Below are 26,942 nucleotides of genomic sequence, written 5' to 3'. Positions count from 1 at the left end.
GGATCCATACCTGATTTACTTTGCGGGAGTGTTTCCCAGTCATACTACGTACTTTTTTATTGTCGTATGACAATAAAAAAGTACGTAATATGACTGGCTGTCGAGTATTGAGTGCGTAAGTCATCGCAAACAATTAAGGTGTAATTAAAATAGTTTTTCTCAGCTTTCAAAGATAAAAATACTTAAAAACTAAAGCAGTTAGTCATAAAAAAATACGATAAAGCGTGAGTATCCATTAGATTTTTTATCTGAGAATAAATAATCTATCGGATATGTGTGTCTTCCTCATAAAATGTAGCTTTTATTTAATTTTTATAAAAAAAGCCAATAAAACTTTTTTTACTTGGTTATTTAAGCGCTCAAAGAAAACCTGACGGGCTTGTCACACAACGCTGCTACCTCAATAAATATGGAGCTGACATCAAATCTCGGACCTCTGGATTATAAGCATCGTTTGTTTTTATCGGCATATACGCCTAATAATAAATAATATTAGAAAGTTTGCGTTTTAAATTTAAAATACTTCTGAAATCCGTAGAAAAAGATAAAATCAACGAAAAAAACAATTGTTTGGAAAAGTTATATTTTAATATTACAAAACTCTGACTACATGGACTATGATGCCAGACAGATTTTCCTTTGCACTTAAAGCTAGTTCAAAAATACAATAATGATAAGGAATTAAATTTAACAGTAGTGGTGCTAGTCTTCTTTGACGTAGTTTAAAAAAATAAGCACGGAAACTCGTATATGGTTTGTCTATTATTTTCACGATAATAAAGTAATCTCCAACTTACTCTCATTTAATTCTAATCTATATATAAACATTGTAATATTGAAAACAAAGAATGGTATACTTTAGTAATGTTATTAAATCATAAATGAGTTTGAAATGGAATCACGCACGGAGCAGAAAAATGCAAGTTTTAGTTACTAGATAAGCAAACTTTTATTCCTCGGAAATAATAAGTTTTTGCAGCATACTTTTTTTTAATATTTTATATATTGGTAAAGATTTCCAGAAAGGTACAGGATTGTACTATGTATCATAGAGTAACGGCAATCGTTTATATGCCGTTCATTTATAATCACGCTCGGAACTTACAAGTTTGTCAAGTTCATGTAGTTAATTTTATGATATAAATTGCTTGTGAGTATTTCAAATAAAATACTGTATTGCTACAACTTAGATTTAATAAATTATCAATGAAATTGCAGTCATCAAATATTTTGAGCTAGAGTATAACATTTAGAAAATAATTTTTAAAACTATTGTGATATTAACACACAAAAATATAAATTGATAAAAATGCATATTTATTACATTCAGGTTGCTTTAAATATAATAAAAATAATTTTCTTATAATTTTTTTTTCAAGATAATCATAATAGTATGCATATTGCTTTAAGTCACAGCTTCTAATTGATAAAACAAAAAAAATCACACACAGAAATAGAAACGCTCTGCTTCAACATCTTAAAGTGTAACACCTTTGTCAACAGGCACACCAAATTTATTCCTGTTTCTTTTTTTGGACCACCTTTAGTAAGACACTCTGTTCTTTTCTTTTCCAAGATATCAAGGAAAGCTTTGTCGTCAGCATTTTATCTACAGGCTGGTATTTAGGAAAGTATTCTAGTAGTTTTATTTTTTTATTCAAGGGAATAAACAAAAAACCTCTTGATTTATTGCCAAATACGTCATTAATTTTTTCAACAATGAAGTAGACTTTTTCCACTTGCTCTGTATTCAGCGCCATGATCTTTTCATAGGCGCAAACAAAGCAGCATCTAGTGGTTGAGTTAACTGGATTTTATTTAGAGGAAAACAAACGAAACGAACATTGTGATCTTAATATATGGTTTCACAATGTTCGTCCACTCTGATTTTTTCTTATGTTAAAGCTTACGTAACTTGTCAAATTTTTATGTCTATTTAAAAATAGCTTCGTCCATTCATAACCAGGGAGTTTATTACAACAACTGATTCATACAAGTATTTTTCTTATCAAGATAACCCTTTACTACATATCGAAAATTGCATTTTACTAAACTCTGTTCAAAAACCAATTCTTCTTTGTCACTAAAAATTTGCTCACGCCCCACATTTTTTATATGAACAAAGTATTTTAAATTTAAATAACAACCTCTTCAAAATAACAATTTTAAATTTAAAAAACAACTTCTTTAAAATAAAAACAACTTAATTTTAAATACTTATGCTTTAAATGAATAAAATTTAATATAAAGATTTATAAAGATTTTTTTACAAACCATTGTTTTTAATCAATGAAATAAATATCAAAAACTTATTGAAATTATTATTTTTTAGCTACCGGCTTTCGGTAGCTAAAAAATAATAATTTCAATAAGTTTTAGATTTATGTGCGCATAAATTAAAAAAAAAGTAGATGTTTAAAATCAAAATATATAACTTGGGTTAACTTTGACCCAGCGACAATTTTGAACTAAAGTTACCGCAAATCTAGGCTAATATTGTAGTAAACGAGTAAAACAACATCAGTTTGTAAATAACAAAAATAAGTAAGTGTATATACAAAGAATACTTTTATAACAACTTACTAAAATAAATGAAAAATTAATCTACAAAAAATTTCCTAAGAGTTGGCTTTCACTAGTAAAAGTAGAAATAAAATAAAATGCAACACTTCTTTAAAACAGAGATGGGGAACTATTGTAGAGATGATATATATATATATATATATATATATATATATATATATATATATATAATATATATATATATATATATATATATATATATATATATATATATATATATATATATATATATATATATATATAGGCACACATACACACACACATACACATTAGCGTCACACATATGATGCTAACTTTCCCATCATTGAATAAACAATAAATCCATAAAATATAAATAACTTAGGGTCATCCAAGGTTATTTATATTTTTTGAATTTTAACTTTATATTTTTCGGATTCAATCCTTGGGTGACCAATTGGTTACTCAAGGAACTTTAAGACCCTTAAGAACTTAAAAAATCATCAATAATAAAACAGAAGCTTTAAATAAATTGTCAAAATAAAATCATGAGCAAATGAGAAAATATATAAAGGATACAAATAATGCAAATGATTGTAAAAATCTAAAAAAAAGTTACTACTCAAGACTTCTAGATAAATTAAAATAACTCAAAACGCTCTTGGCAATAACGAACGAAATTAGTGTTTGTCAAAAAACATGCTCAGGTTTCCTTTCCCCCAAATGATTATAGTTTTTAACCAAGAAGTATGCAAATCAAGGGCTATTACTCATGAATTTAATTAATTCTCCGTTGACATCGGTACATAACATAAATACATGAACGGTAACATAGTTCATCTGTTACGGTTATCTGATGTTTTCAACAGTTAAAGCATATATTTTTAAAGTTTATGGAGTAATCACCGTGAAATAATTCCTAAGCAATTAAAAGTTGCTAAAGCTATCCCAAGTTTAAAAGGTGACCAAAATATTATTAATTATTGTTCTATCTCTATTCTCTCCTCACGCTTAAAAAAACCTGTGCGCATAATGTACAATTATCTCTTTTCTAATTATTTGTCATGCACCAACAAATTTGGCTGTAAAAAATTTAACGCTTGTTTGAGAGGAATTTTTTAGCGTTTTTTTTTTTCTCACATTATTGTTTTATTTTGTCTTTTGCGTCTTAAAAAATTCAATTTTAATATTGGGTCTAATTTATTTATCATCATAATTGACTTACACTATTGCAACATTTATTTTATTACGATATGTCGCTATCTAGATACCGCAGCTTTGTAGATATCAATATTACTACGATGCATCATTAGCTAAAAGTTTTTTTATTTCGATAACTTTAGCAACTTCTGGAAATGCTATAGATGATTAATAAACTTAAAACGCTTCATCAGCGTTTAGATTTAATTGTAGTGTGTCCTAGTTTACATTCTAATAGAAGCGTCGTTCTTTAAATGTGTAGTACTTTTTTGCGATATGGTGATCAGAAATGTCAGGTTTGAAAATTCTTGTCTTTATTTTTATATTAATGAATTTATATGATTTAAAGATATCGTGTTTGTAATCAAATATTTTTCTGTATAAATATCTGACTTTTCGTTGATAATTGAGGGTTTATGCCTAACTGGTGGCCAAAGAGACCGCCAAGTTTTATGTCATGTCGCATAAATAATTTTCGCATAAATCTTTTTATTAAAGAGTATTTATCTTGTAATAATAGAAAAGAGTTTTTTTTTAATTGAGTCATAGCTGGAGCAAAAGGTTAAAATTGAGGGGTCCCTTGGCCAATTTAAGCATTTTTTACATTACAACTTTTTCTTTAAATAAGAATATTTGTTCTAAAAAATTAAAAGTTTTAACAATAAAAACATTTAAAAATATTTACAATATGAATGTATGTACTTTTTTTTTAGTTTTTGTCACAGAACACCATAGAAGAGAATTTAACCAGGCTCACGCCTCTTTCCTTACCGATGGTGGATCTCTTGCTTCTAAAGCAAACGCTCTAACCACGGCTGCTCAATAAGGTACTTCTTAATAACTTAATCTAACAAAAATTAAATAATTTTTTATGCTGCTCTGGAGTCGCTTGTAAAAGTTAACGCTAGATTAGATACTTCTTAAAACTGAAAATGTAGAGGTGTATTAAAAGACTCTTTTCTAACTACCCAAAGACAATTAGCTGAACAGTGTTCAGCTAATTGTCTTGGGCATCGTGACTTGGGTACTTCTGAAGACTTCATTCAAAATTTAAACCTACATGGAATAGATTTAAGCATGTAGAAGAATATACTCAACTGTAGTAACTTTTAATAAAAAAAGAATCTAGTTTAACGTTAACTTTTACACGGTGTTCTAGAGCAGGATGAAAATTATTCAAACTTTGTTGGACTATGTTTTTTATTATTTTATTATTTTTTTAATTTTAGATACCCTAAGAAGCCCTTACGGTCTTATCACAAAGCATCGCAGAAAAGAGTTTGAAAGGAAGTTTGTGCCTCCTTCTTTACCGATGTCATAAAACTTGCCCAGAGGTGGCGTTAAACCACGGATCTCTAGCTTCTGAGGCAAGCACTAACCACTGCGTTACGGCTGCTAAAAACTATACAATCATAATGTATATATGTATCATATATACATTATAATTGTAAATATTTTAAAATATTTTTGTTGTACTCTTATCATTATTTTTATTGATACAAGTCAAACACTCATGAAAAAAAAAAGATATTATTTGAGTGATATGACATAAAACTTGGCGGTCTCTTTGGCCACAAGTGGCCTTGATTGTTAATTGAGCGGTCGATTTGACGTCTCGTACCTTTCAACAAACAAGTGTTTTTTGCGTTTTTTTTTATAATTCAAAAATTTTGTGAACTGAGACGTAATTTTAAAGTAACAGCTTTAAAATTATGTCTCTAAAATTATGTCTCTAAAATTATGTCTCTAAAATTATGTCTCTAAAATTATGTCTCTAAAATTATGTCTCTAAAATTATGTCAGTGTAATGACTAGCAAATCATGTGGTTTGCAATAACTTTATATTTTTAAAATAATTTACTAATTTAAATAAATTGCAGTTAAGAGAGGAAATTACGTATCAGTGGACTTCAATTAATATATTATATCAGAATCCATAAAATTAAAAAGATTGCTTTATATATTTAATTGCAGAGTGTTGCAACGTATCTTTAACAAGCAATATCAAATTCATCGAACGTTGGTTAAAATGAATAAGTCTTATATATTAATATACCATTACATATTATTATTATATATACTAATATTATAATGGTATTTTATTTTATGCGATTCGTATCATATGTTTATCCTATACGATACATATTGCATTAATTGTATCTCAGATGAAAGCGATTTTTAACAAGGAGTCTTAGCAAAGTCTCTTAAGAAAAAAATAAATAAAAGAAGCTCCTCAAGAAGGACACGCAACAACATACTTAACGATTTTATCAAAAACACTTTTTTATTTTATAAATCTTTAGCATTCCCGTTTCAAAAAACTTACCGTCTCCAATTTAAATAAAGGAGATTTTAAAACCGTAGATGCCAAAAGATGAAAAAAAGTTTTTTTATTATATTCAATGTAAATTTATCTTGAGCATATTTTTCTGGCAAAAAAAAAACAAAAGAAACTTTTATTTATTAAAAAAAAAAAGAAGCAAAACAAGAACCTGAGATAAAATTTCTTTTCGGAATAAACGTAACTTTGTTTTTTTATCTAATCAAAGTTTCTTAATTCAAATAAAATATTTAACATTGTTACGCATCATACAAATGACGTTCAAAAGGTTTAGCAATCAAAGCTTTAAATCGTAAAGAGTATAAGGTTCGAATTTTTTAAATTAAAACTCAAATATAAAATTTCAAAAGATTTTTAAACTGGACCGCCTGTTACCGCAAATTACCGCCAAAAATTATCTACAAAGTTATCTAGTATATCAATAAAGTTTACAAATTTAGAATCATAAAAATAATAATGCTTCGAGAAATTTTTAACAATTCATCATCAATTAATAAATAAATGTATATATAAAAAAAAGCCTTTGATAACGTGTTTGTTCTGAAAAATAAATCTAATTAACTTGTTTTGAAAACAATTTATACTTTTAAGTTAAAAAAAAGTTGTTTTATCTTATTTAACACGCCTAAAAAGTGTTTCATATTTTTTTAGTTTCCGATAAGTTACGGAAAGACTCTTGTTTTGAAAATAAAAAAACACTTCCAAATCAATTAAATTATTTCTCGTTGTCAACTCTTTTTCCTTAGAAGCATGTTAACCGTTTAATTTTTTGATAAATTATTTTATGATGGAAATAAGAATTATTGAAAACTTATTAAAACAATCAAATCAAATTGAATAAACAAATATTCAAATGTAAAACAAATGGTTAGGTGCTTATGTTATATTGATTAACGCCTAAAGAATGCGAAGTGAACTTGACGTCATGTTGATTATTTAAGCTGTTAACTCTAAAAAGTAACAAAAAGACGTTTCAATTTTCTATCGTAAAAAATCATTAAATTAATCAATTTCGGAATAAAGATTACCAGTAGTAATGTTTATAACAATTACCAGTACATACCAGTACATACCAGTACCAGTAGTAATGTTTATAACAAAAACACAAAACTGCTCAATTAAATTAATATATATATATATATATATATATATTATATATATATATATATATATATATATATATATATATATATATATATATATATATATATATATATATACACACACAGTACTGTGTTATATATCCTTTATACTTTTCTTATATATCCTAAAACTTAAAGCGTGCTTAAGTTTTAGGATATATAAGAAAAGTTGAAAGAATATATTATTTTAAATAAATATATAAAATTGATGAGGGAACATGAGGGATATATTTGTTTATTTATTAAAACGATGTGTCATAATAACTACATCTAAAATAGGATATTTGAAGACTGCTGTTACAGAAATCATTAAAAAGTTTAGAGAAACTGGCTCCCTTGAAGATAGAAAGAAAAGTGGTATACATCCAAAGCTAACAAAAGATAACGATAAATATTTAAAAACCCTTTCTTTATTAAATATAAAACAAACACCAACCGAGTTGGCAAAGGACATTAACACAGCAACTGGGAAAAATGTCAGCTCTTCTTGTATTCGACGACACCTACTCAAATCAGGATTAAGAGGGTGTGTTGCAATTCGAAAACCATTATTACGGCGTGGCAATAAAGAAAAGCAGCTTAAATATGCGAAACAACACAAAGATTGGACCCAGGAAATGTTTAATCGGGTTCTGTACACCGATGAGTCCGTATTCAAAATTTTTGGAACAAAAAGACACCAATGTGTGAAATACATGTGTTTTAATAAGTTTATAACATAGAACTACAAACTTAAAAAATAGAGAAGAATTCTCCGGAATTTTTTGAAAAAATGTAAGTGGTCTAAAACTAAAACACAGTACTGTATATATATATATATATATATATATATATATATATATATATATATATATATATATATATATATATATATATATATATATATATATATATATATATATATATGTATATGGGGTAAGAGTAAACGGTTTGGCTTCAAATTCGAATATTTTTTTAGAGAAAAAATATTTTATGTTTATTTTTTTTTGTTTTAAAGAGAATTTTTTACATTATATAAATATATAAAAATTAAGGAAAAAATGTTTTGAAAATCTTTAAAAAAATCGATTTTTATGAAGAAAAAAACGTTTACTTTTCCCCTTATAATTGTGGAAAAGTAAACTAGTAAATTTTTAATAACAATTTTTTAAGATATTAGAAAAATCAAAACTAAATAAGGATATTAAGAAAATCAAGCAAAATTAATTAAAAATAAAATGAAAGCAAATCTTATTAGAAGTTAAGTTTAAAAAAAACTATTTTAACCAAATATACGAAAAAAACTATTAATTAATTAAAAAAAGAGTTGTTTCATCGGCAGAAGCAGGTTCGCGGCATTTTTTCATGCAAAAAAACTCTTCAACAATTTTGCAATTTTTGGGTAAACACGATCGATAAACCCAAGACTTGCAACTAGAAGCTTCACTTTGGTACCACACTTTGTTTTGAGTTGGCAATGCTTCTTCCCAAACTATGCGACGCTTTTTGCACTTCTTGATGTCTTTAACTTGTCTCGTTTTTTTTGAACGTTGCACTTGCTGAGTTTCACCTGAAGGTTCACTGAAGTGAATTTTACGTTTCTTTAATTGCTTTGACTTTTTGACCTTATCGTCTTGCTTTAGTTTCTCGAGAACCTCAGATTTATTTAGGAGAACAGGAGTCACTGGTGTTGCTGTTGAATTTTGAAGTTGGCGAATTGTTGGAGTTTGATGCTGACTAATGTTAAGTGATGATATAGGCTCAATTGAGGATGATGAAACAGGCTTGCATGAGGATGATGAAACAGGCTCAGTTGAGGATGATGAAGCTGGCTCGGATGAAGATGACGAAGCAGGCTGAGATAGTACTTGAAATGTCAGAGCAATTTTTAATTTTTTAGATAAATAGCAAAGACGTTTACGTTTTAAATAGTTAATAACTATTAATTAGTTTAACCGCGCTCATCTTAATACACAAGTGTGAGCAATTAGCATGTTTAATCTTCCCCGAAAAACATTTATATGATTTTTTGCTCATAGCTTTTTTCCGGAACTAGCAAATTCAATTTTGAGAAGAGAATCTTGATCGTCATAAAGATTTCTACACAACAGCCTTTTTTGTTTAGTAAAATTTAATTTTAGTTTTGGGAGTTTTGAAGTTGAGTTTTTAGAAAAAAAACTTTTTTTTTTTACGAGGGTGAGAATTTTGAGGTTTGCTAAGGCAAAATTAAACTTTTTAAAAAGTTTTTACGCCTTTAGATAGAGAACAAAATTCTCTACAAAACGGTGCCTCGCATTTTTAAAGGTTTTTTGTTTTAGCTTTCAATAAAGGAAATAGAAACAAAATTGCTAAACCGTTCACTTTTTTTTTTCGTTTACAAATGCCTTAGTTTACTCTCTCTCTCTCTCTCTCTCTCTCTCTCTCTCTCTCTCTATATATATATATATATATATATATATATATATATATATATATATATATATATATATATATATATATATATATATATATATATATATATATATATATATATATATATATATATATATATATATATATATATATATATATACACACACATATATATATATATATATATATATATATATATATATATATATATATATATATATATATATATATATATATATATATATATATATTTAAGGCTGTTTTGTATTATAATACCATAACAAAATTCATAATCGTAAAAAAGTGCTAATATTTAAAAGATATTTCAAATAGAGCGATATACATATTTATATTAACGAAGAAAAAACAACTTTTTTCTATGGTACTTTAAGTTTCATGCCTTTACGGCAATCATTAGGTTATCTCTTTTGTAATCGCTATCATCTCGCACATTCCTTAGTGAACAACAACTTAATACTTGTTTTTGTGATGATGTTGGTCGCATTGCTAAATTTCTTTATTGAGATACACTTAGCGTCAACGGGACGAAAGTAAAATTGTTCTCCAATCGTATAATTTGTAGTAATTTGTTGTGGTCTTTCCCAAATTTCTGCGTTACCTTGAGCTGCTAAATGCCATACGTACCAATATTTTAGAGAAGCAGATATAAATTCTTTTTCTCTTTCAAACGTAAGTGATAATTTATACTAAAATCCAGCTTTTGATGGCTATATTTTTGCTTTTTAAAAGTAAAAAAAAGACGATTCAAATTTCTACTATATCAATCAATAAATCAATCAGGTTCAAAAAGTAGTAAAATTTGTTAGATGAACTTTAAAACCTGTTTACTAATTTAAATTTAGTAACTAAATTTAGCAATTTTTTGCAAAAGCATTTTTATTTAAAAAATACACAAAGACCGCCCCTAAACATGAAGCAATCCATCGACGCAGTTATCTATCTGAATTACCATAAAAGCTGCCGCTTTCCCTAAGTATCCCTAATCTGCCGCGATCCCTAAATAAATTGACTTGCACAGACTGTATTATTCAATAATAATAATTTATATAACTATATTTACGGAAAAACTATTGTTATTATTATTTGTTATTGTTATTAAAGTATATACGTATGAAAAAGATTTAATATGGCAAAAAGGGAAAAAAAAAAGTTATTTCTTTACTTTGATTTTCAACTTTCTCTGATTACTTTTATCAATTAAATTTAATTTAGTATTTAATATTCGCATTTTATATGGATAGACGAGAAACAAAAATAATATTTTACTCGATCATTAAATCGTTTTTCGGTATTTTTGCCACGTGAATAACAACTTCGTTTAAAGTCTTCTATAAAATTTAAATATGTGCGTATAATATAAAATTTTAAAAACGTGCTTGAAGTTGGTAGGAAAATAATAACTTGATAGCTGGATAAACGTCTCCGAGACAAGCTTTAAATATCGAATAGTTTACATTCAAATTACAGTAGCGTAACAAAAATGTCCGTGTTAACTGAGGATGCAAATGGGGTTGTAGCTATTGTCGCTGTTATTGTTCTTGCAATTGCTTCATTAGTTGGTTTAGTTTTGTTTGTAAACAAAGAAGAAACTTTTGAAGACGTTGTGGCAGCTCAGAAGAAGGAACAAGAAGCTTTACTCAATTCTCTGCAAGGAGGAAAATCAGGCAAGTCACACAAAAAATGGAGTAAACTTAAATCAAAAAAAGCTAATAAGAAAGAAGGAGAGGAGCATGACGGCGATTCTGGTGTTGACGATGAAGAACCAAGCTCAGAATCTATTGCTGCCCCAAATACTCCTGTTGAACAAGAACTTCCCAAAAGTAAACATTTAATAACTTCGGTTGAACATGATCTTCCCAAAAGTAAACATTCAGTAACATCGGTTGAACAAGAACTTCCCAAAAGTAAACATTTAATAACTTCGGTTGAACAAGAGCTTCCCAAAAGTAAACATTCAGTAACATCGGTTGAACAAGAACTTCCCAAAAATAAACATTCAATAGCATCAGTTGAACAAGAACTTCCCAAAAGTAAATCTACAAAAAGAAAACCTAAAGCTAGCGAAAAACCTATAAAACAGCTCCAAGATTCACTTGATGACAAAAAAAAGGAAAAAGTTGATGAAAAAAAAAAGTTAGAGGAGAAGAAGCCAAAATCAAAAGAAGTTTTTGTTGAAGAAATAATTAGCCAATCTGTTGTAATTCCTGATGTTGAGTATGAAGTTAATTCAGAAGAAATATTGGCACCTATATTAAATGATAAGGAAACTTTTTCTTCAGAAACTAATGTGGTTCCATCAAAAAATGAAAATACTCAGTTAAAAAAAAGTAACAAAAGCAAGACTAATAGAAACCCCACCTCAAGTGTTGATAGTCTAAAAGGTATATATAATTCAATCAAATGTACACCAATAAATTTTATGTTTTTTAATGTTTCAGAGTAAAGGGTAAAGCATTGTAATTTCCAATTGCTCATATGTTATCAAATTTTTGCTTAAAAATGAATAATCATGGTGTTACATTTTTTTACAAAAAACATATTTAGATGATAAAATAGGTTGGGCAATTGCAGAAAAAGCTGCTAAAAAGTTACAACAATTGCAACACATTTTAAAAATAGGGTTTCCAAACTCCTTTGTAGCCAAAGAATAATAATGAAAAAGAACAATAATAAAGTAAAATAGATTGATAAATTTATAAAATATATAGTTAAAAAAAAAAGCAGAAAATAACAACGATATGAAACTAGAACTCTATATATACAAGTTAAAACTAAAGTCATGACAAAGATATATTAAAGAATAAATTTATTTATAACAAACTGATAGAAATTATATTACAAAATATGACACTGTATATAGCCAATATTAACAACAAAAAACAAACTAACAAAACAAATAAATAAAATAAAAATAAACAAAAAGTAATTAAGTAAGCTTTATTTTATAAATTTATAATATAATCAGATGTTATATTTTTACAATTGACAAATGAATTTAAATGTTTATAAATATATTATTACTTGTAAAGTGCTCATTTATTTTTATTATCTGGCAGTTTCTCCAATATAACTGACATTGTAGCTAACACAAGGTTTGAGCAACTTAGGGAGAAGATCTTATACGTAAAAGCTGTTTTTTTTTTTAAATTTATTAGTTGTTAAAATAAATTTAATTACTACAACTAAAATTATTATTTTCAAATAATTTTATCAATTTTAGTTTTTTTGAGATTTGAATCAATTCCAATAAATGGAGTTTAAAATATTTTATATTAGAATTATTAATAATATTTATTACCGATAGATTATTATTTTTATTAACATATCATTTGATTTTGATGGCGATAATTTTTTGTGTTAAACTTATGTATAGAGTAAATTAGACTTTTTAATAAAAATATTTCAGATATTTTTATTAAAAATATTTTTATTAAAAATATTTAATGCAATCGTCTTGTACTTTTTTTATTGTAAATTTTATATTGTTTATTGAGATGCTTGAAAAACTCTTTGAACTTCAAACTCTGAATTAAAAATAGCAATAATATCATTCGCCTAAAGTTTATTGTTTATTTTTATAAAAAATCTATATTGAAGATGAGAAATTGTGAACCTATAGAACCGTGAGCAATTGTTAGCTCATTGAACCTTATAAAATATTTGCTAAAATTAAAGCTAGAGGAGAATCCATTGCAATGACATCTAATTGTTCCTGACATTTTCTGTTGAACAAGAAGAACCAAATGTTGTAATTATTTGAAATGGTTTTTTCATAAGTATTTTGAACCAGATTTGTTTTTAAAGATCGTAGCTGTATTTATAGTTTTTAGATTGTAGCTGTAAATGTATTTATAGTTTCTTAAATATTTATAAATAAGATTTCAACATTGTAGGAAGCTATAAATTTGTTTTTTCTATTCACTTTTTTTCAACACAAGAAAATGAGCCAAAAGTGGAAAAACGTTTTGGTAAATAAGTAGACAATAAATCAGAAAGATTTTTCGGAATTTTCGGAAGTTTATAATTATATGTCCTAATTGTTGAAATAATCTAATTGAAAATGTAGCAGAAAAATTTTGCTGAGTTTGTGCATCTTAGACAAAGTATAAATTCTTTCTGTTAGTGAACCAATAGGATAATATTTTTGACTGACTTTTTGTAATAAAAAGTAATTGTTATTTGCAAAACTGTATTTTAGAAATAAAACAAAATCTTTTTTATTCATTTAGTTATAGGAAAAACATGATTGTGTCTAATGCCGACAAAATAAGCAAATATTTTTATATAAAACTAAAAAACAAAATCTAAATAATAAATGGTTTCAATTAAGCTAGTTTTGCGGTAATATAGTAAATGAAATAATTAGTAATTATTAGATAATAACATTGAGTTTCAATTAAGCTAGTTTTGCGGTAATATAGTAAATTGCCGTAGTTCAAAAATTTTAATGTCAATAATTATATATGTATATGAAAAGCAAATAAAAAAGAATTTTAAGATGTCAAAAACTCTGATACGCGAGTGTGTTAAGCAATTTTTATTCATCACAAGATCTGGATTTGTCATTTTTTTCAATGAAATTTTAAAAATCTTTTTAAGTGTATTAACTTAAATGATTCTTATAAAAAGTTCATTAAAAAGACTATCATGGTCTAAAAAAGTCATCGTTTATAAAAACAAAACCTTTTTTTTAATAACATTTATTACTAAAAATTCATACATATATAATTTATATAATATAAATTAAAATAAAATTATATACATTGCTCATTGATACTTTAAACAAAAATCCTTATTAAAAAGGTACAAATCTGACTATGTATAAATATGACTGACAATGAATAAAGAAATCTTTATTTATGATTACAAAGTTATTGATATTCAAAAAATACTGCTGTATAATTGTTATTTTTCATTTTTCTCAAAACAGTAGCAATAGTTCCTTTAAAAAAAAAAAGTTTTTCATTTATGAACTAAAAAACCTCTTAAAAACTAGTAGTTAAAATTTGTTTGTTGTTAAAAATATAAAAAAATATGATTTTTACTGCAGTTACATATTGAAAAAAGTTGCTATTATTTTAATAAAAACTAGCTATTTTATCAAAAATTATTTTAGCTCCCAAATTACCTAACTTTCATATTATTTACATATTTAGGTCACTTTTTTTATAGGTGTTTTTTGTTTTGTGTTGCATACATTTAGTTTTTATATAAAAAATGTAACATAAAATAAAATTTTTTTATTGCCATTACTTTAGATTCTGAATTAAATTCTGATAAGCTCATTAAAGTCATTGAATCACATCCTTTAAATCCATTGGAAGTTCAGCAAATAATTGATATATTATTGGCCAAGCAAAATGAGCTAGAACAGTGGAAAAAGGTATAAAGATTGTTTTACAAGTGTTTATACATTTGTCAGTCTAGCATGTCTACCAGTATTAAAACTCAATTTATAAATGTATTATTTTTTTGTGTTGCTCTAACTATTTAATCAGTTTTACAGAAATAAAATTAAACAATGCTTTACTTAGCTGACCGAGTTTAGCAGAATTTAGTTTTTTTTTTTTGCAAAGATCTGATTTGCTATCTGATTTATATCTTTATTTTAAAAACATTTACTTGTTTTAAAAACATTAACTTATTTTAAAAATTTGTTTTAATGCTTTTTCCTCCACATATTATAATTGTGTTTTACTATGCCAAGACTTACATATCAATATTCTCATCTTGAATAAACGTAAATTAGTATTACAAATGTAAATAAAAATAGATTTGCAAATAACATTTTTTGATAAACATTCTTATTTAATATGGCAATCAATTTTATGTTTGCAGTTACAATTTTTTTATTTTAGAAATTTTATTTTATTAAGTAATTTTTTGTTCAGATATAACTTTCTTTAATTTCTGTTAAATTTTTTTTTTTAAATTTTAGCTTGAGATTTTTAAAGCCTCTTTTTTTAAGAACATCTTCATAGAAGCATTTTGAGTAAAAAAATATTTTTATTTGAAATGATTTAGCCCATTTGTAATTAAAATAGAAGTTTGTTTTAGAATTTAAGAGGTATGCACAGTGGGCAAGGTGATGTACAAAAGTAAAAAAAATTATGTTCCTAAAAATTACATTATTATATACCATTTTATAATTTGAACATTCAGTTTTTATAAAATGTTAAATGTATAATTATCATGACTTCTTTATCACTGGTTTTGAATAATTATCATGACTTCTTTATCACTGGTTTTGAATAATTATCATGACTTCTTTATCACTGGTTTTGTATAATTATCATGACTTCTTTATCACTGGTTTTGTATAATTATCATGACTTCTTTATCACTGGTTTTGTATAATTATCATGACTTCTTTATCACTGGTTTTGTATAATTATCATGACTTCTTTATCACTAGTTTTGTATAATTATCATGACTTCTTTATCACTGGTTTTGTATAATTATCATGACTTCTTTATCACAGCTTCTAAGCTGTAGAGTAAAAGCTTCTTTTTTTTCTAAAAAATAAATTTTTTAATTTTTTTTTTTAAAGTTAATGTTTTTTGTGTTACTAATAAGCATAAAGTAGTTGTTAATTTTAAAACCTCACTTTTTATTGCATAATTTAATAAAATCAAGTATTATTTTTCAAATGAACTATTGTAACACTGTTGTATGTCAAATAAAAGGATTTTAAATTTATTTGAAGTACTTTTTCCAGTTAAAATTTCATTTACATTGTCGAATACTTTTGCAGTCCAAAGTGGTCCAGTAATTTGATAAAATACTTTGTTCAATATGTATATTATCTATATAAATTCGGTTTATAATTGGATATTAGAGACCATACGGATGTCCACATGGTCTCTAATAATGATTTTTACAAGTTAAATGATGTATCCAATTTTATGCGGCAAAAACATTACAAGTATTTTAATCTAAATGGTTATGTAATAATTGGGTTTCAATTAAACTAGATTAGTGTTTTGTAAATGAAAGTAATAGTTTTATATACATGAAAAATATTGATGTTTATTCATATATAATACAAGAAAACTTGTTTGTTAGCTAATCCTATTTTTTTGGATGCAGTTGCAAATGACATGAACTTAACTGGAATTAATAGCTTGCCTAATTTTATGAAGCATCTTTGACAAAGGTGGCATATATATGCAAAAGCTCTAAAATTCGTTTTGAAGAGAATAACAGACAATATCAACTTGTATTTGATAACAAAAATATTCAAGCAACTGCTTCCATTGATGAAGATCTGATAAACTCTGCTCTTATCCAACTGTTGTATTTGGCAGCCCCCTGGTGAATTTTAGTACTTTAAGTAGTTAAACAAAGAAACCACAATTAGTTGCATCTTTTTTATCTTCAGAATTATTATTTGAATCAGGTTGTAGTTTGCGCCAAGATGCTTAAAAAGCTAAAGCTGTTTTAGATTTTGAATTATCAGAACATATGAGTTTTGGGTTATAAAATAGTTTTTAACCAAAACATTTATGCATACACAAAAAGGTTTAAGCTTTAGGTTCTTTTTTTTAATTTGGATTATGTAGTAGTTTCATGAAATATAAAATAGAGCCCTAATGAGCATGAGAGCCCTGGTTCTGCAAAAACACCTGAAATTAGTAACTGGGTGTTTAATCTTTTAAATGCATTGAATAATTTTTAATCAGACTGCCAATATTAGTCTAGTTTATAACTTAGATCTTATAAAAAACTTAGGCTAGTAATTATACAAAATAAACTATTGCCATTGGTGTCACTATCAACCAAATGAAAAAAATCCATAATACCACTACATTTCTAGTATAAAAAAACTCAATGTGGTTATGGGAGTTTGTGGGAGTAGTCTGATAAATAATTTATCATTAGACTATTAAGAAAATTCACTATTTTAAAATTAATATTTATTTCACTTTTGAAGTTAATGTATATAGCTAATGCTAATGATTCAAGTCAAATAAAAAACAAAACAATATAATTAAATATTGTTTTGTTTTTTACAAGTTTTTTAATAACAGACTTAATAATAAGTTCGTAATTAAAAAACTTAAATGAAAACTTTTCATTTAAGTTTTATTAAACAATTATGAATAAGTTGAAAAATATTATATAAAATTTTATTACTATGGCGCACGGTTTTCAAACATTTCAAAATGTTTCTTAAAAAAAATCAGGACTTATTGTTATAACATTGATTTTTAAGAGAAAATTCTCTATTTTTGTTTTTTTATTTTTTCAGCCGCATCAGAAAGTTGATCCAGTTGAACAATTAAGAAAAGATTTAAATGAGTGTGAATTGAAATTAATGGAAGGTAAGTCCAAATACAATGTTTAGACAAAGAAAACCGGAAACTGTAAAAGAAATGTATTTGTATTGCATTATTGGTTAATTTTTAGTGATAATAAAACTTTTAATAAATAATGAATATATATGCAGTTACAAATATGTTTATTTTTTTGTGATGCTTCACCTATTCTTTGTTTAACTTAACCAGTGAAGGTTAAGTAAAACAGACTATTAGAGACAATCCAAGGTTTACAAACTCTTAACCATGCAGATAACCTATACACTTCTTACCCTAAAACAATATTTTTAATTTGTCTGATTGGCTTTTGTTAGTTAATGGAAATTCTAAATTCTTAAATGGAAACTCTTAGGGTTAGATATTGCAAATCCTAATTTTTTGTGGCGAAGAACTAAAATAAAAAGTTACAATTATCAATGAATTATGTGAACGACTGCTTCTTAAATAAAGGTTATAAGAAGTTGTTTATTACTGTTTCTATTATGTGTCTTTAATTAGGAATTTGATATAAGTTCAATTAAATTTATATCTATAATTTTTGTATCTAAAAAGCTGATTATATTAGAAAATTTTTCACTCATTTTTTTAAATGTAGTTTAAAAACTTTACTATTAAACAATAGTAACACATGTTTATCTATTATCTAATTGCACGTGAATAAAGGAGACACAAGTCTCCTTCAATTCATGAATCTCCTTCAATCCATGGAGACACGAGTCTCCATTCAATCCATAGTAACCTATGATTGCACATAGATTAACGGAGAGACAAGAGCATGCAACACCTGCTGAAGACCATCAAGTATTTACAGTCCAAGTAGATGATTTGCATGGATTTGAAAGTTGTTGCTCTTCTTTTTGGGATGTAGCTATGGTATAATAGGCTATGTGTTTCTTATGTCTGCCATCTCTGCACATCAAATAGTCTTGTGAAAAACTTTATTTAGCCATGAATAAAATTGAGGCAATTAGCATTTATGCAATTAGCTTTTATTTTTTAGCATTTATGCACTAAGCTCCTAAGCATCTGTGAGGTTAAGTTACTGGTATTTAGGTACACAGAACCCACATGTTATACTGAAAAATAAAAATCAAATAATTTTGTTAAGATTGTCAATGATCTCCTTCGTCACTACAATGATATGGGTGTAGAATCTTCCTCAAGCTCTATTTTCTTCATTCTCATCTGAAGTTCTTTCCAGTAACTTATCTGATAAGCACAGTGAAAGATTTCACTTGGACATATCATACACTGAGCAAAGATATCAAGGAAGATGGGAGATGCCATGGTGGGGAACTTGGTGTTTTCTGTAGAGACACAATGTTGAATACAGATGTCAAAGCCAATCAATTCATCATTTTTACCAAGTACTTAATTGAACTTATCTAATTACTGTCTATTTTGAATATTTTCTTTGCATTTGTTTTTTTCATATAAATTATTGTTGAATGAGTAATATCCTTTGAATTAACCTGATAATTGTATTTCTGATGCAAAAATAATGGTCTCCATACAAAAGAAACAAACAAAAAAAAAGTATGACTCTATTTCAGTTAGCAGTGGTCACTAAAAAAGTTTTCAATCATCTAAACTAAAACAACTAAAAACATTTCATCTAAACAACTAAAAACATTTCAACCATCCCATATTGTGGAAATATTTCAGCTAGAGAAATGTTAATTAGATGGTTCCTCACTCATCTTTAATCTTTTTCTCCAATAAATTTTTTAAACTAAAGCATGTGTTTATTTTTAATTAACCATTTGGCTTATGAAAGTTGCAATTGACAAAAAGGGATTATTTTTTGGCTGCTCAAAGATTAACAACAATTATGATTATGATTACAAGGGGCATATTCAATATATTTGTTATTTTGTTTTTTTTTAAAAATTTTGTTTTGGCATTAAAATTACTTAAAATTCTTTAGAGAGAAAAATCACACAGTCAACAGTGCTAAAAAATAAAGAATTAAAGTAAGTTTTATAAAAAATTTTAAAAACTTTATGATTACCAAAAAAGTCCATTGTAAACCTTTTTATTATATATTGTTAGGGTGTTTTATTGAAAACCAAAAGTTTTCTTGCATCTTATATTTATTAATAGAATTGAACTACAGCAACAAAAGCAAGCAATTCAAAGTCAAGCTAATGAAAAGTTAAAACAGCAGGTTAGCTAATTTTGGCAGTTTTAATCGGGTGTATTTTGTTTTAATATTTTTCATTCTATACTGTAGATCTGTAATTTTGTACTTATTTTGGATGAATTCTGGATGGTTTGGCAAAAGTTTTGTAATATTAGAAATTTGTAATACAGTGACCAAGTAGTAGTTTGCTTATTTTACACTATAACTTATTCAGTATTTTACATTATAAATTATTCAGCATTTTGTAAAAAGATATCTATAGAGTTACTTTAAATAATTTTTTAGTAAAATTTAAATGTTTGTTAACTTTTTTAGTAATACTAAAATAAGTTTTATTTAGATATTTGAAAATAATGTTTTACTTTTGCAACAATAAGTTTTAAATCTGTGCAGAATTTTATGACAAGTAATGTGATAAAAGTATTCTTTTATCTGTCCTAAATATATTGTATATGAACAATAGTACTCTTCATATACCTTATGACAATAGATTTTGGATATGTTTTGTGATCTTTTGGAGCTATAGAAATTAAGTAACAAATATTAAATTATCACTTAAATTAAAAGCAATGCATTTATGTCAATAGTTACAAAGGAACAGAAACTATTGGCATCAATAGGTAAAACAATAAATGAATATACAATAAAAAAATTATTTTGATTGCAATGCAAACTAAACTGAAAAATTAGTAATACAAATACAACTTAAATTCAGAAATAACCTTGTTTATCTCTTCACAATCTGAAAGAACAATTTATGTCATGATAATGACATAAATTATATCATAATAAATTATATCTTTTAAAATTGATATTTTTGAAATTGATAAATAATAAAATTTTGATTAAATAATAAAAATAAAATCAATGAAATTGTTTCTATTGAATAAATAAACTTTCCTTTATGGGACACAAATTTTGATTTAAAAGATGTTTGTAACTAAAAAGACTTTAAAGATTTTTTATTTACAAGGCATTTGAATCTTTTATTCTTTTTTTAATCTTATTGCTTTTTCCTTTTGCATTAGGCAATGGAACATGATCTTATTCGTAAAAAGATGGAAGAAAAATATATCTCTGAGATGCAACGTATGCAATTACAAATTAAACAGATGCAAGAATTAATTGATAGTACTTCTCAAAGCGATTACCATCAAATGAAGGAGGTATATGATTTTTTACTTGGGTTAAAAATATACTTTAAATAAATATCTATAAATAATGTAGACATAATTTTAAGTTTTTTTACTATCAATAAGTAAGTTTTCACATTAAATAATAGTTTCTTTATTAATCTTTAAATTAAAATAGTAAGTAAAGTTGTTGAAAAAGTTTTTGTTTTAAAGAAAGATAAAAGCAAAGGTCAGGATCATCATGATCATCATGACTGCCCTGCTACCAGTAACATACAATCCAATACAACCTTCCTCGTGCCCTGCTGCCTTGTAGGTATCACCTTCCTACACAAAGCTAGGAGTTAATTCTGACTTAAAATATTCCTGGTTTGGGATTCTTTTTTTTGATGCTGAGGCTCATTATCTTCTTATTACTAAATATTGTATTTTATCATTATTGTTTAGAAATGCTAGTTTGCAATAGATAGTATATATGGTTTCCATGAGAGTTTAGTAGTGAATAACAATCCAAAAGCTTTTTTTAATCAACAAATTTGATATTTTTATCATTTAAAATCATTTTAACTGGTTTTTTGTAATGGCTTGAAGCTAAATTATACCAAATTATGTATTGACTGTCAGTATGATATGTTTCAGTGAAAAGAACTAGTCTTTTAGTGAAGCAATCATTTTCCTATTTAAATTGTTTAATAGCTGTTTGAGCTTTATTTGTTTTATGTTGTTTTATAAATACTTGAGATGAAAAGCATCTTAAAAAGTAATTTTTTCAAACTTAGCAATTAGGTTATATTTTGAATTTTTCAGACTCGAAGGATTTCTGAAATAGAATTTGTTTCCATTATTTGTACTATGCATAAAAGTAAGATTAAACTCATTTAAAATCTTTGAATTCATAATAAAAATTACCACACAATGTCCTAATTTTTCTTTTTGTTCTTTCTGGAAATATTTTTTTTCATCTTATTTCTGTATACTTTTCAATGTTTTTGACAAAGGATTGATGGCAGCCAAATTTATTAGTTGTTTATCATTGAGAAATGCCATCATGATGATTAAACGATTAAACATGATTTTAGTCTTTAGTCTTTTTTATTTTTTTATTTTTTTTCAACTCTGTATATAGTCTTTAGTATAGTCTGTATATAGGTTATGGTATATTTTCAACTATAAAATGGACAAATGTATAAACTTTTTTTGTGAGATATAAACTGTTCACATGTTTATGTGTACACACCTGTGTACATTTAAGGTTTTTATGTAGTTTTACACATATTCACTTATGAGCTCTTGACTAGAGTTAATTATTTTTACCATTTGCTCTTGTAATCAGTTTAATTTTTTTTAAATTTAATCTAGAGGCAGATGTCGATAATTTAATTGATTAAAAGATATATATTGATAATTTAATTGGTTAAGAGATAAATATTGATAATTTAATTGATTGAGAAATAAAAATTAATAATTTAAATGATTAAGAGATAAATATTGCAAATAGTCCAGTTAATTTGTCATCAGCCATTAATTTACCATTTAAAAAACAACTTAAAAAACCTTTGAAGAAGACAAGTGTTTTCAAATTTTAAATAATTTTTTTTTTTTTACAAATTAACTTTTAGAGATGAATCTTTTTTTAGGAGATCAATCATTTGAAGAATGCTGCTCTTAGAGCACAGCAACTGTAAGTTTAATATAATTTCATGTTACTTTTTACGAGTTTTCCTCTGTTTTTACATTTCACTAAAATTCTTTTTAAACAAAAGTACTGAAGATAATAAAGCTTTGATGAATGAGCTGAATCAGCTGCACCAAAATAACAAGAAATGTCGTGCAGATTTCGACAATGCCATAATTCAATTAAAACAAAGTGAGCAACATCAAAAAGCAATGCATGATCGCATTGTGTTTTATGAAAGTGAAATTAAAGTAACACAGCAATCAATGGTAAATTTATTCACTTTGTAACTATACTATAATGTATAGGCCACAACTACTTATTAAAAGTAATTTCTAAAAATTTTTTAGTAAAAGTTGTACAGTCAATGGAAAAACACTATAAATGTACCACGCTGTAACTTCAACTGTGTTACACTAATAGTGTTCTTACTTTTTACCATTTTTACTGTTTTTAACATAAAAGTTCAACCCTACTATCAATGAAACACACAGTAACTTACAATATGCTTAAAAAGCTAAAAACTTAACCTAGTATATACTGATTTTTAAATTTAAATTAATTTTTAATTTGATGTTAAAATTTGATTTTACACATTGCTTTGATTTCCAAGATGCAGTAAATTTTAACAAGACAAACATGATATTCAAAATTACATTTATCTACTTTTTATTTTTGGTCTGTATAGCTAAAAAGATGTCACAAAATTTAAACGAAAATTAAACAATCCAGCTAAGTCAATTTGAATGAAAATTAAACAATCCAGCAAATTTACTTTGATAAGTTGTTGCTTGAATAAAATGGCTTTTGATGTTTTTGTCATTAAAATATTTGAGTTTTCAGTTAGCTAAAAACTAAAATATTTTAATTTATTTTCATTAAATTATTTATTTTTTATAATTTTTATTAGAATAAACTTAAAAATTTGTTCTCGTTGTTTTTCTTTTTATATAGCTAAGTGATTTTCTTTTAGAAAGAAACAGAAAAGTCTCTTTCACAGCGCATTCAAGAAGCTAACAATGAGCTAATGAAGGGCGAAGCTTATAAACAACGTTTGATTCTTGAGTTAGATCAATCCAAAAAATTCAATGAAAGCATCATTGTAGAAAAAGAATCTATTCAAAAAAACTCTTTGTCATTATCAGATGAGTTAAGAAAGCATCAATCAAAGTTATCTGATGCTGAATCTAAACTCGTTGAAACAATGAAAATTGTTGAAAGGTTAAATCATGAAAATAATTCTGACGATTCGTTTCATGTAAAGTTATCAAAAGCTGATCACAGTTTGAACAATTTAGAAAATGCACTTCAGCGAGTTTTAGATCTTGAAAAAGAGCTAGCAGAAAATAACCAGAGTAAAGTTGAAAATAAATTAGCTGAGCTTAACCAGTTAAAAGCAAATCTCTCTGAAGCAGAAAAAAAAATCAATGACTTAAATAACCTTAATGCTAAATTAGTTGAAGCTGAAAATAAACTAAATGAAGCTAATCAGCTTCAGCTAAAACTGTCAGAAATGGAGAATAAGCTTGCTGAAGCTGAGAAATCTAGATTACTTATGGAGTCACAACTAACAGCAGAATCTAATGTTAATACACCAAATGAAATTAAGGTATTATTCTAAAGGAATTTGTATATTCATTTTTTTATAAATACACATCTATGCAAATAATATATCAGTAAAATTATGTCAGTATAATTTTATACATAATAGTAATCAAAGAATATGCAAATATACTGATTAAATATTTTTTTATATTTTATTTTTAAGCTTCTGTTAGTGCATGTTATTTACTATAAAAAACGATTATTATTTTTATGGTAAATGATCATTATTTGCTAATAAAATTGCCATTATAAACTATGAAAATTATCATTTTTTCAATGATCTTTGTAAATTTTAACTTTATGCATAAGACTTTGTTAATGCTATAGAAATACCAAGATGAATTGACTGCAGTCCATGAAAAAATGCAACAGCTGATTACATCAGCTAATGAGCAACAAACATCTTCAAACGAAGTCACAGAACTAAATAAAAAGTTAGTAATAAGTTTTTTATAGTTATTATATATATACATACGTATACATATATCGTCCCTTAGCTTACAACACCGCTCAAGTAGAAAATTGGTGCTTTTTACATTTTAATGCCTATCGATGGAGCTGCTCATTGCACATCCAACCACTGGTCACATGATATAGATTTCAGCAAATCAGAAGCTGTAGTTCAAAAAAGTTGTTAGTTTTTTTTCCGTCTCCTTCGCATAATGACTTATGCGGTGTTGTTAGCTAAGGAACGATACCTATATATATACGCACACACATACACACACACACACACACACACACACACACACACACACACACACACACACACACACACAAAAGCCTTCTAAGGCATGTGGTTGCATGTCTTATCTGACCACACATAATGTTTTGTTTTGCATCTTGGCCAAGGCTCTTTGCATGTTTTGATAGTTGGCACATTTTAAAAATGCTATGATAAAAGTAATAACTACCCAGCAAACATTCTATAGCAGAATTATAGTGGATCTATATAAGCATTTTGAGCGGTCCACTGTAGTTTTGCTATTGGAAAGTTATTGGCTGGCCACTTATAGTAGATGTCACTAATGGTCCACTAAGTAACCGATGAGCAAAACTCCAACTGCTGGAATGCCTATATAGATCCACAGCAAATCCACTACAAAAATTAAGCTAAGTTAACTTAAAATAAAAAAAATCATTAACCGAAAAATAAAATAAATCAAGGAATACTAAAATAAACTTGAACTATAAAAATGATGTCTTTATTTTAAATGAAAAAGTTTGTTTAAATGTTTGTTTTTTTAAAAGTTTAAAAGTGTTTCACTTAATAGATGTAAGAAAAGATCTAAGTTTTAAAGTTATTTAATCCAAACTTAATAACTTTAAAACTTAGTTGTTTAAAAACTTTAGAGCTTTGATATTTTCTAGTGAACAAAGCATTTAAAAAATTATTATTTAAAAGGTTTAAACCTGCACCCAATAACAAATTTACAGTTTTGCTTCAAATTTAGAATGTTACATCTAAAGCGCTTGACTGTCATTATGTTGTTTATAAAATTATTAAATTTAAAGTTATAAACTATTTATTAAAGTTATAAACTATTAAGCACTTTGAAATTAAAGATATTATTTTTATGCTCTTTTTTTCTTCTGGTTTATCTTTAATTTATTCTATCATTCCTTAAGGTTTTGTTTCTCTTCAGTTAATGGTTTGTTTATTTTTAATTTTGTCCTTTGTTTAGTTGGGTTTTTTCAGCACATTTTTAAAGTGCACAAATTATCAAAACAAGAAAGAGCCATGACCAAGTTGTCAAGCAAAATATAAGCATCGTCAGATAAAGTGTATTATCGTTCGTCTCTCCTTAGAAGGCTTAAATAGATATTTTTATGGGTGCCTTAAAACCCTTGAACATTTAATGGGTCCCTAAAGTTAATAAAAAAGGTTTTTCAAAATGATTTCTTTTTGGGTCTCAAATGCAGTGAAATTATTTAAAAATTTCAAAAATAATAATCAATTTATAAAAAAAATAATTATTTTAGATTTTATTTAATAGCATTTAAAACTTAAACTAAAAATAAAAAAAGTGATTTTTTAAACAATTTTTTGATTACAATTTTGCAATATAATTTTGCTTCATTTAAGATCCAACAAGATATACTTTTGAAAAACTTTTTTTTATTAATATTAGGGACCCATTAAATGTTTAATTAAGAGCCTTCGGCATCCCTAAAAATAATTTATTCAAACAAAATTTTAAATTCATTGTTATTTTATTATAAAGAACACATTAAGGTGCATGCTACAGATATTTTTCAAAAATGTTGTTTTTGACCCACCCTAATATATATATATATATATATATATATATATATATATATATATATATATATATATATATATATATATATATATATATATATATATATATATATATATATATATATATATACACATACATACATATATATATATATATACATATATATA

General features: G+C 25.9%; 1 protein-coding gene across 2 annotated transcripts in view; it reads left to right on the top strand.

The window, feature by feature from the left end:
• Window positions 1-10,952: 10,952 nt before the first annotated feature.
• LOC100213354 (kinectin) overlaps window positions 10,953-26,942 on the top strand; it is a 50,041-nt gene continuing 34,051 nt past the window's right edge. For both annotated transcript variants that reach the window (XM_065805069.1, XM_065805068.1), the window contains exons 1-10: window positions 10,953-12,017; window positions 14,895-15,019; window positions 17,889-17,961; window positions 19,883-19,928; window positions 20,059-20,122; window positions 21,127-21,264; window positions 22,869-22,912; window positions 22,995-23,175; window positions 23,880-24,515; window positions 24,839-24,945. In XM_065805069.1, the coding sequence (XP_065661141.1) occupies window positions 11,117-12,017; window positions 14,895-15,019; window positions 17,889-17,961; window positions 19,883-19,928; window positions 20,059-20,122; window positions 21,127-21,264; window positions 22,869-22,912; window positions 22,995-23,175; window positions 23,880-24,515; window positions 24,839-24,945 (2,315 nt within the window). In that variant the 5' untranslated portion in view covers window positions 10,953-11,116. The remainder of the gene's footprint in view (window positions 12,018-14,894; window positions 15,020-17,888; window positions 17,962-19,882; window positions 19,929-20,058; window positions 20,123-21,126; window positions 21,265-22,868; window positions 22,913-22,994; window positions 23,176-23,879; window positions 24,516-24,838; window positions 24,946-26,942) is intronic.

This window comes from Hydra vulgaris, chromosome 09, assembly GCF_038396675.1.
Source record: "Hydra vulgaris chromosome 09, alternate assembly HydraT2T_AEP".
In the NCBI taxonomy this organism is placed as follows: Eukaryota; Metazoa; Cnidaria; class Hydrozoa; order Anthoathecata; family Hydridae; genus Hydra; species Hydra vulgaris.
This window is presented reverse-complemented; position numbering and strand designations above follow the sequence as displayed.